The following is an 11,678-nucleotide window of genomic DNA, read 5'->3' on the forward strand; positions in this document are numbered from 1 at the left end:
AGGCCCATGTACCGCAAAAAAATAAATAAAAATAAAATAAAATAGCATCTAGGGGCTTCCCTGGTGGCACAGTGGTTAAGAACCTGCCTGCCAATGCAGGGGACACGGGTTCGAGCCCTGGTCCACGAAGATCCCACATGCTGCAGAGCAACTAACCCCATGCACCACAACTACTGAGCCTGTGCTATAGAGCACACAAGCCGCAACTACTGAGCCCACATGCCACAACTACTGAAGCCCGCATGCCTAGAGCCCATGCTCTGCAACAAAAGAAGCCACTGCAATGAGAAGCCCGTGCACTGCAGCAAAGAGTAGCCCCCGCTCGTTGCAACTAGAGAAAGCCCACGGGCAGCAGTGAAGACCCAGAGCAGCCAAAAAAAAAAAAAGAAAAAAAAATAGCATCTAATAGCTAGTCAACAAGGACCTACTGTATAGAACAGGGAACTCTACCCAGTACTCTGTAGTAACTTATATGGGAAAAGAATCTGAAAAATAGATATATGTATATGTACAACTGAATCACTTTGCTGTACACCACCACTGTAAATTGACTATACTCCAACATAAAATAAAAATTTTAAAAATAGCATCTAAAAAAATGCTTAGGAATTAACTTAAGGAGTTGAAAGGTTTGTACAATGAAAACTATAAAACACTGCTGAAAGAAATTAAAGACATAAATAAATGGAAAGAAATCTCATGTTCATGGACTGGAAGACTTACTAAGATATCAGTACTACCCTAAGCAATTTACAGATTTAATTCTGTCCCTGTCAAAATCCCAATTTTTTTGCATAAATAGAAAAACCCATCCTAAAATTCATATAGGATCTTAAGCGACCCTGAATAGCCAGAACAATCCTGAAAAGAACAAAGCTGGAGAACTCAAATCAGGAGGACTGTTGACTTTGAAACTTATTACAAAGCTACAGTAATCAAAACAGTGTGGCGCTGGCATAAAGACAGAAACATGGACAGACAGAAAAAGAGTCCAGAAATAAACCCTCACACATATGGCCAAATGACAAGGGTGCCAAGATCATTCAATGAGGAAAGGACAGTCTTTTCAACAAATGGTGCTGGAAAATCTGGATATCCACATGCAAAAGAATGAAGTTGGACCATTACCTAACACTGTATTTTTAAAAATCAATTCAAAATGGACCCATGACCTAAAAAACATAAAACTTGGAAAATATAGGGCAAAAGCTTCACAACATTGGATTTGGCAATGATTTCTTGGATATGACATTAAAGGCAACAAAAGAAAAAATAGAAAATTGGACTTCAGGAAAAATTTTTTTTAAAACCCCAACTCAATTCAAAAATGGACAAAAGACTTGAATACACATATATCCAAACAAGATATACAAATGGTTGATAAGCACATGACAAGATTCAACATCACTAGTCATTAGGGAAATGCAAATCAAAATTACAATGAGGACTTCCTTGGTGGTGCAGTGGTTAAGAATCTGCCTGCCAATGCAGGGGACATGGGTTTGATCCCTGGTCCGGGAAGATCCCATATGCCACGGAGCAGCTAAGCCCGTGCACCATAACTACTGAGCCTGTGCTCTAGAGTCTGTGAGCCACAACTACTGAAACCCACACACCTAGAGCCCGTGCTCTGCAACGAGAAGCCACTGCAATGAGAAGCCCATGCACCACAACGAAGAGTAGCTCCTGCTCGCTGCAATTAGAGAGAATCCGCACACAGCAATGAAGAGCCAACGCAGTCAAATAAATAAATTTAATTTAAAAATAATTAAAAAAAAAAAACTACAGTGAGATACCTCACTTCCATTAGGTGGCTATCAAAAAAACCCAGAAAATAACAAATGCTGGTGAAGATGTGGAGAAATTAGAACTCTTCTGCAGTACTGGTGGGAATGTAATTGAAAGCAGGGTCTCAAGGAGATATCTGTACACCCATATTCATAGCAGCATTATTCACAAAAGCTAAAACATGGAAGCAACCCAAGTGTCTACTGACAGATGAATGGATAAGCAAGATGTAGTATATACATACAATGGAATACTATTCAGCCTTGAAAAGGAAAGAAATTCTGATATATGCTACATGTATGAAGCTTGAGGACATTATGTTGGATGACATAAGCCAGTCACAAAAAGGCAAATAGTGTATGATTCCACTCATAATGAGGTACTTAAGAGTAGTCAAAATCATAGAGATAGAAAGTAGAATAGTGGTTGCCAGGTGCTAGGGGGAAGGAGGAACAGGGAGTTATTGTTTAATGGATATAATTTCAGTTTTCCAAGATGAAGAGTTCTAGAGATGGATGGTAGTGATGGTTGCACAACAACGTGAATGTACTTAATACCACTGAACTGTACACTTAAAAATGGTTAAGACGATATATTTTATGTTATGTGTATTTTAACACAATAAAAAATAGTTTAAGAAATGCTGCAGGATATCTGAGGTTTCCATTATATTCTCAACACTTACATTAATTTTCTAGGGTTCACACCTTCCCTTCTACATCTGGAAACATGTTTCTAAGGACTCCCCTGGTGGCTCAATGGTTAAGAATCTGCCTGCCAATGCAGGGGACATGGGTTCAAGCCCTGGTCTGGGAAGATCCAAAATCCTGTGGAACAACTAAGCCCGCGTGCCACAAATACTGTAGCCCGAGTGCTCTAGGGCCCGTGTGTCGCAACTACCGAGCCCGTGTGCTGCAACTACTGAAGCCCACATGCCTAGAGCCTGTGCTCTGCAACAGAGAAGCCACTGCAATAAGAAGCCCGCACACTGCAACGAAGAGTAGCCACCGCTCGCCGCAAGCAGAGAAAGCCCATGCACAGCAACAAAGACCCAACACAGCGAAAATAAATAAATAAATAAAATAAAAACAAAAACCAAAGAAAACATGTTCCTAACCGTGCCAGTTAGAAGTACTAATATACCACTAATGTATAACACACATAACACACAACACTGATGGCAAATTGAAACAATGGTGTTGCCTCTTCAAAATGAGGTTATCTGAACTTGGCATTTTCTTAAAGCCTTAAATTTACACTTCACAGACCTTAGCGTAAACACACAACCACCCTCTGTACTGCCTCTCCCTCCCGGCCCAAGTTGGTGCTTTACAGAAAATAAACCAGAATCAAACACTGCAACTTCTTAAATGAGTTACCATATTTAAAGTACCTACATAGTAAGCATTCGTTAAGTGCTGCTTATTATTCCCTAGATGCTAATTTTTAAGAGAAACGCATTTTCTCAAACTTAAAAAATAGGTTGCAACCTCAGTACAGAGAAGTATGATCCAAGAGAATATAGAACAAATAGGAGAGAGCAATCCTTTATTTTTAGACACTTTCACAAAAAGGTTTTCAGTACGTAAAGTTTCCAGCAGAGAAGAGAGAACGTGAAAATCAGCCTCCAGCCACCGGCAGCTGCTCTGCTCAGGGTCAAGGATCCTCCTTGCCCAGGTGCTGAGGTGGAGGTGTGTACTTCCCTTCCTTTATTAGCTTATCCCGCTGCCTCTTGATGGCACTCAGACGTTTCATCTGTCAAAGGAAGAAAGTATTTAAACTTGGGGGAGATATGCACTGGAAAGTGAGGGCTGGAGAAGCTGAATAAAAAATTGGTTTCATTTTTAAACTATGGAAGTCTTTCATCCTAGAGGGCCTCTGGGATAAATCCCTTCTTTAAAGAACCCATTTCCCAAGCTTTTAACAAATAAATTTCTGGTATATATAATAATATCTCCTTGAAAACTAATAACTAAAATGTTCCTATGATATACAGGAATACAGGTATTTACAAAAACAATACAGATCCAAAGGCTTTTAAGAGGTATACTTGTGCATATTAAAATCTTTTAAAATATTAAAAGCTGAGATCATCTCACATGACCTCTCTATGTGAAGGTGGCACTGCTGCTGGTGACTGTTCACTGGGTATGAATGAAGCAGAAATAGCCAAAGAGGTCTCTGGACCACACTGAAAGAAAGACGTGGTATGTGCTCAGCTACTAGTCACTCGGATAGGCAGAGCCTTGAGTTCTGCCTCTTCTCCTCAGTAGGACATTCCCAATAGAGGAAAGCCATGCTATTCAAGATTGTATGAGAACCCTAATTCATGGATTCTGTGACATGGAAAAGACTTACTAATCCTGACTGCACTATTCCGTGGCTCAAAACCCAACGGCTTTCATCTTACTGAGAGGAAAAGCTGACTCCTTCTCTGGAATGACTTAAAAAGCCCACGTCTCTGACTTTATCTCTTAATACCCTTCTCCTGGCTCTCTGCTCCAGCTCAGAGACCCTTCCACTTGCTGTTTCCTCTGCCCGGAACATTCTTCCCTCATGTGCATGTGGTTCACTATCTCAAAGTCTCTGCTCAAATGTCTTCTATCACTGAGCTCTTTTTGTAGCACTCTATTTAAAAGAGCATACATGCCTTCTCCTGCTTCCTATCCTTCTGTTTATTTTCACCACCGCACTTACCAACACCGGACACACTATCTTCGCTTGTTTGGAAATTTTCTGTATCCCACCGCTTACTGTCACCCCCACCCCTGCCCCACTGTCCTGCATATAAGCTCCATTAGGGCAGAGACTTTTGCTTACTGCTATATTTCCGGTACCTGGAATAGTTCCTGACAGAATAGGTGATCCAATAAATATTTTTTGAGTGAATGACTAGGTTTTCACAAAGGCATGAAGAGGTAGTATGTTCAATTAAACATCCCATGAACTTTAAAGAATTAGTTAGGATGTAACTTCAGTAGGAAAAAAAACTCTAGGTATCCTAAATACTAACATAAACAATAATCATTTTAAAAACTGTATTCTTAACATTTCTCTATTAAAGAGTCTCCCAACAGACTAGTCATGGCTGAGCTATCACACCATCATATGTCATATCTTTCTTCCACCTAGAACCAATCACCACTTGGTGTTCTGGATACAAGCACAGGGTCTGGAACCAGCACTGCCAGGTTCATATGCCATTTCCACCTCTTACTGGGCTATATGACCTTAGGTAATAGCCTTAATATTTCCCTGCTTCAACTTTTTAATCATACAATGGGGAAAATAAACGTAATGCATCTCACAGGAGATTATTGTGAGAAATATATGCATTATTACATTCTAAGAACTTAGAACAGCACTTGATTCTAATTCCTTGATTCACTAGCTTCTTCACTTAGATGACCTCCAAAATGGTAACGTATCTATTCATAAACGCACAGGATGAGGAGTGACCTTAGAGTAACACTTTATATTTCCAGATAAGGAAACCAAGACTACAAGAGAAATGACTTGCTCAAAGTCATGAAACTAGTAGTGGCAAAACCAGCATCAAAATCAAGCTCTCCAAACTCCCAATCTAATGTTCTTCCCGCCTCATCACACTGTCTCTTCTTGGTGTTAATTTTCCATAATGAGTAAAGTCTTAATCTGAGCAAGGAATAAGTGGGGCCCGCAGAAGACAAGTTAAGACATACTGTGAACTAAATAGCTGGTAGGTGACCAACCATGACCCACTCCTTGTCCCTCAGTAATACTACAATATTACTCAATGATCAATATTCCTTTAGAGATCAATACAAAATTATTACCTGACACCCCTTCATTCCTTCCAAATTTGGCTTCACATAATCCAAATGCCAAGAGCAGATTATAAAAAACAAGAAATTTTAAAATTTTGATACAGATAACTTTGAGAAACATTTAAGTGAAAATCTAAATTGTATCCCTGAACCCCAAGGAGTTAAGAGGAATAAAAACATTTATATTTGTTATATCTGGAGCACAGAAATAGGCAAAATGATGGCCCACAGCCAAAGATTTCTTCTCTAAGGGAGAACAGGGCCCTACATGTTATGCAGTTCATTCAACTCTTGAGGAAGCAGACACCATGCCGTTAACCTTTTTTTTACCCCTGCATTTTTGGTCAGGCTCACCTAAAGCAATCTCATTAACACCTCCATCCTCCCCAGAGTAGATATCAATCCAGAGATTGTTTTATCAGTTTCAATGTAATAGATCTACAGGATTTTAATCTCTTCCCCAATGAGGATTGGATATATATATTGGGTTGAAATATATTCACCCAAAGATTTTCAAGGACAAACACCCCAATGCTGGTTGGTATTCTTTACTTTATAGTCTACGCAAAAATGGAAATATACACATGAAATTTCTAACCTGGTGGCTGCAGCAGGGTACAATGCTAAGGAAAATATGTGAGAACATTAGGAAGAACACTGAGGAATAAGAGGCTCTTGTCAGATCTGAAGGTTTTTAACTTCCTTGACATGGTACCTAAGTACGGAAGGAGTTTCACCACAAACTAATGCCCAGTGACCAATTAAAAATACTTAAAAGTAGCCCCAAAGAAATGAGGAAGTAATTCAGTGCCTGTCTCCATCACTTCCTCACCGTTTTCTGTCGAAGTAGACACTCTACGAAATCATCATATTCTATCTTGCACTCTTTCTCCGCGCGAATACCACCAATACCATGTGTGCACTCTATCCATTCTTTTTCAAAAGCATGGCATCGACCTGGAATCTTGTGAGGCTGCTCAGCACTCTGGATTGTCATCCAGCGGTCTAAGTCAAGACCCAGCCTTTTCTGCACATCAAAGAAAGGCATGGCTGAAGTGGAAGAAAAAGAAAGAATGCCGTAAAATTGCAATCAAATGAGAAACTTCTGAGAAAAATGAAATAACTTAGATACATAGCTCTCAAGAAAGCTATTTCATACTATTCTCCCAACTACTTCTCCCCAAACTTTTTCATTAGACAGGTTCTTCCAGTTTATGGTAGATGAGCAATTTCTGTGCTTTCACAAAACTCAAGGAAAAGACAACTAGAACTAAAAAACAATGCATTAAAATCCTCTATACTGATAAGGTCATTTTTATCAAAAGTTTTAAAAAGTGTTTATATTTTGATTCAGTTATCCCAATTCTTTGAGATAGATCTGAAGAAATAACTGAAATAAACAAAAAAGCACAAGCATGAAAACATTTCTTTACATTTTCCGATCCATATAATTTAGATGACACTTCTAAGAAGCCATCCTGAAATGGTTATGTCCCTCCTGTGTTAGCACAGCATCATCGACTTTTCATAGTACTTCCCACACCCCTGTAATGCACTATCTACATGAATGCCTCCCCCATTGAACAATGAGTGCCTTGAGGGCAGGGACCAGGTAGGAGCTCAGTAACTGTTGGGGAAAAAAAAAAAAAAAAAGAATTTCAAACAACTTTAAAGTGCAACAATAGAGAAATGGATAATCAAATCTGGTACCTATCTGGTAGAACATGAGGGGAAAAGAACACACATGAAACATACACTTGAATATTGAATGAAAAAAAGGGGGGATTACAATAATGCCCCCCCAAAAAAACTGTCTGCAAAAGAAGACTGGAAGGAAGCACAAAAAAGGGTCAATAGTTACCTATGAGTGGCAGATTTACAAATGAATGTAATCTAAAATTTTTCTACCCATTCTTTCAGTCATTTACTTAGTAATAACGTTCCAGACACTGGGATGGGGAGGAAAAGCAGTGCAACCTAAGCACTAAAATGAGGACACACACGTGGAACTGGGAACCCAATAGAAAAGCACAAGAGGTAGAGCTCGAAGTAGGAAGCACCAATTCTGCCCATGCGACTGGAAAATGCCTTTGAGATGGGTGGCGCTTGCCAAGTGAAGCTCCGTGAGCAGAGTATTCCAGTAGGGCACACACAGCACGAGTTACAGCCGGAGGTGCTGGGTATGTCTGGGGGACACTGAGCACCCAGACGTGGCTGGAGCGCAGAGTGCATGTCGGGAAGAAGAACGAAACGAGCTTAAGAGGTTGACGGGGCCCAAATCCCGCAGGGCCATGCAAGCCGGGACAAGGAGCGTGGACTTCAGATTAAGAAACAGAAGGCCAAAGTATGAGTCCGCCACAAAGCTACGTTAACCTGGAAAGAGAGCCGAGAGAGGCGCGGCCTACAAGCTTCGATGACACTGGCTGTGTGGACCAAGGGGCCTGGAAAAGCAGAAAACACGGCCAGGGAGAACGGACACCCAGCAAGCCAAGAGGAAATCTGTTAAAGAGATCTCGGAAGGAAGCTCCTTAGGCTTAATCGTCCCGCAAACAAACGCAGCCCCTACCGTCCAGCAGCTGTGCCCTTGACTCCTTGCTGACCGCCGCTACTAGAAGATCCTCAGGCGACAATGAGGCCTGCCGCAAAGGAAGCCCGCAGCGCGACGCTTGCAGCGCGACGACGGGAGCCGACCTGCCTTCCGCAGTCGCGCCCTGGAACCATAGAAACCAAGCCTGTCGATTTGCGCCTGCGCGACCGGCTGAGTTGGCCTCCAGAGGCTGCGGATAAGCCGACCTTGCCTAGACAACTGAGTAAGAGGTGGCCCGGGGGTTAGTGATTTCCTGCTGCCTCCTCATGCTGTACCTTGGATTCTCACGACAGCAATGATTGGTGAGGGACTTAACCAAGGGAGCCCCCCTCATCCCCCTCCAGTAGCGGTTAAGCTCATGGAGTGTGGACCCACCCAGGGTGGGTTCCAATTCTGTCTCCGCCACTTCTGTGTCAGCCTGGAAAAGTTTCTTAACCTCACTGTGCCTCGGTTTCATCTTAAGATAAAAATATCTTAAAAGACAATAATGGTACCTACAGAGGAGGATTGCTTTGGGGATTGAATGAGTTATATTAAAGCACTGAGGCGTTTCCTGGCACGTGGAAAGCGCTCTAAGGCAATTGCAGTTCTTTGATGTCGCAGTCTGTTTTTACTTTGCGGATTCGGCAAAGTCGTCAGAGACCATGCCCCTCCTCTGTTTCAGAAACTCCAAAGGCTCCCTTTGATTACAGCAGGGGCTCCGAAGTGATGGTGGAGGGGGAGGGGCTGGGGGGGAGGTAACATAGGCAATGTGTGATATGATACGTTGCGGGAGTGGGAAGAAAATACTAGAATATTTCTAATTTTTGTGTTTTTTAATTTCTTGTTTGTGTGTTAATGTTTATAAAGTGCATAATATTACATTAGTTGTACGTATAAATAACTTGTAAATATTTATTTTGGGGAAGTTTGGGCCGAAAATTTCTTTTCCTTTTTTTTCCCGCTGGAGACAGGAGGTTTTATTGATGCTGATGGGAGTAGGTGGGGCCCCCTGGAGCCCGGAGGGGGTGGGGGTGGGGCCGAGTCAGTCAGTGGATGCAAAAGGCCTGAGCACTCGGGGGTGGGGGGGTAGGTTAGGGCACATTCATCTTAGGATTCTATGGCTCCTTCTCTGGGGAAGGGAGAGAGTATCTTGAGGGGGGAGCAATTTGAAGAGCAGCGAGGGAGAGGTTAGGGATGGCTGAGAGCTCCTAACCTGAGAGAAGTCACCACAGTAGGCAGCAACATCTGTGTGGAAAGCTGGATCAACTGGTCAGTAGAGGAAAGTGGGGAGGGGGCGCTGGGTTGGCTTCTTGGGGAGGGGTCTGACCTTGGCCTGGGTGAGCTCTCGAGAATACCTAGTGTTCTCAAGCAGAGTGGGGCAGGGCCCAAAGCCCCTTTCCCTGTGGGCCTCCTTAAGGAGAAAAGGCTTTCGGGGAGCCCCCTTGGCAAGGGGTGCCAGAATTATTCGTAAAGGCACAGCTGGGGGCAGACAAGGCACAAAGGCACAACTGGTGGGGGGCAGGGGCAGCCTCCAAGCTGAGTGTCAGGGTCACAAGAGGACACGGGACCACCCACGCTTGCTAGGCATGGGGTTGACCACGGCCTGGACAGCCTCAGCAAACACATCCTTGACGCCGTCCTGCTGCAGGGCCAAGTACGCGAGGTAGCGCACAGTATGGATCTGCTTGGCCAGCACCTGGCCCTGTTCCTTCGGGCGTCATAGGGTGTCAGGCTGGGCTCTCAGGTCCTTCTTGGTGCCCACCAGGAGGATGGGCACATCGGGGCAGTGGTGGCACACCTCTGGATGCCACTTGTGCCACACATTCTCATAGGAGGGCGGACTGGCAATGGAGAAACAGATGACATATTGGTCTGAGGGTAGGAGTGTCCGCGGAGGCGGCCCTACTCCTCCCGGCCCGCTGTGTCCCACAGGTGCAGGTTCACCGTGCGCCAGCCCTGCAGGCGCTATAACTGTCAAACGCTGTGGGGAGGTACTCCTTGGGGAAGACGGTGGTTGTGTAGCAGATGAGCTGGCACGTCTTGCCCACAGCCCCACCGCCTACCACACTACACTTGATGCTCTCCATGGTGGGTGCAGCTGCTGCGGTGGAGGCTATGCCTCCTTCCCCTTCTGGGCCCCTCTGGATGCAGTGACCTGGTGCCCTCCCCGCCACAGGGAAGCTGGGGGCAGCAGCAGCAGCTCGGGGCTGGAGACTTCTTTTCAAGTGATGTGTTCTCAAAACTGTTTAGAGAAGTCTGGTGTTCCAACCTTGCCAGCCTCATTGTCCCAAATCCCCTGCCTAATGCTCCAATCAAGAGCTTGCTCTTCCAGTGTCTTCCAGGAAAAGTCCTGCCATCCAGTCTCTTTGATTTTTTTTTTTTCTCCCTTCCCCTGGAATGACACCATTCCCCCCATCCCGTCTCCATTTTTGCATGCCAAATTCCTGCTCTGCTTCAGGACTTTTGCATAGGTTTTCCTCCAAAATGGATTAACTGTCCCCAAGCCCCGGGTCCATCCACTCTGGAGAGAATTCCTAAGGTCCCACAACGTTCTGGTTTTGTTCCAGCATTCCAATTCTCCCTTCCTTCCCCCTCATCAGGTATAGCCCACCTGAGATCAGTTTCAGTTCAGCTAGAATTTCCTGGGCACCTAATGCATGCCCGGCACAATACTGGAGGATTATGGAATTGGTAACTCACGGCCCTTGCCCACAAAATACTAGAGGTAGCAAGGCAGTGATCACCACCACCCCTTCCACTTCTCCCACTTTCTTAAGTTGGTGATATCATCTTCCCAGCCATTCAGGTAGGAAACTCTGAAGTTGTATTTTGCCTTTTCCTCATCTTTCATCCAATATTTAATTACTGGCCAAATTCTTTCAAATATTCCTTCAATAGGTTTCCAATTTCTTTCTTCCTTTCTGCCTCCCGGCTCCTCACTTCAGTCTGTTTTGCACTGACTAATCTTTCTAAAGTACTAATTTAATTGAATCACTCCTTGGATACCAGGTAGGATAGATTAGCACAAAGATGGGCAACTTAAACACCTCCAAGGCCAAACAGAGCTAGCTCACTGTAAATAAATGAAAACAAAAGCATCATGATAAATAGTAGCTGGTACTTGGCCTCAGTTTAAGGGATGGAAGGAGTGTTGGGGAATGTGACAAACTGAAGAGCATATGTCCTGTCTAAAGGGGGCAGCAGCTACTCAGCTCCATTCTGTTGCTGTCAAGAATCAGGGCCCCAAATTGTCAAGTCTTCAAATTTTTCAGGAGAAGCCAGAAATCTTTTGTTATTGTTTAAGTGTGCAACATTCCACTTTAAAAATATGGGGCAATTAATCTTTTTTTTTAAAGCGCTGACCAAACAAAACCCAGGATGGAAATGGCCTTGAGCTGCCAGATTTCAACCCTTGGTTGGAGGGAAAATTGCAGGCTGGAAAAGCAATTTACTTTAAACTCTGATGACTTTTTACATCCAGCCTTGCTCTCTTCTTACCCTCTCTTCTTAATGTT

The 11,678-nt window shown here is 43.6% G+C and overlaps 1 protein-coding gene and 1 pseudogene across 1 annotated transcript; both read right to left on the reverse strand.

Moving 5' to 3' along the window:
* Positions 1-3,319: 3,319 nt before the first annotated feature.
* On the reverse strand, positions 3,320-8,266 carry NDUFS5 (NADH:ubiquinone oxidoreductase subunit S5). The gene is made up of 3 exons (XM_029227084.1): positions 8,161-8,266; positions 6,427-6,644; positions 3,320-3,543 (listed from the first exon to the last, which is right to left on the reverse strand). The coding sequence occupies exons 2-3, from the start codon at positions 6,640-6,642 to the stop codon at positions 3,445-3,447; spliced, it is 315 nt and encodes a 104-aa protein (XP_029082917.1). The 5' UTR covers positions 6,643-6,644; positions 8,161-8,266; the 3' UTR covers positions 3,320-3,444.
* Positions 8,267-9,712: 1,446 nt separating this feature from the next.
* LOC114898069 lies at positions 9,713-10,250 on the reverse strand (annotated as a pseudogene).
* Positions 10,251-11,678: the final 1,428 nt, after the last annotated feature.

The sequence above is a fragment of the Monodon monoceros genome, unplaced genomic scaffold, assembly GCF_005190385.1.
Source record: "Monodon monoceros isolate NGI ecotype Baffin Bay Population unplaced genomic scaffold, NGI_Narwhal_1 Super_Scaffold_18, whole genome shotgun sequence".
NCBI classification, from domain to species: domain Eukaryota; kingdom Metazoa; phylum Chordata; class Mammalia; order Artiodactyla; family Monodontidae; genus Monodon; species Monodon monoceros.

What these genes read in the sequence shown, in the direction of transcription:
- NDUFS5 (XM_029227084.1), bottom strand. Translation starts at nt 6,642, where the DNA reads ATGCCTTTCTTTGATGTGCAGAAAAGGCTGGGTCTTGACTTAGACCGC. An exon ending in GTCTACTTCGACAGAAAACG is followed by an intron (nt 3,544 to 6,426) that starts GTGAGGAAGTGA and finishes TTCCTTTGACAG; the next exon opens with ATGAAACGTCTGAGTGCCAT.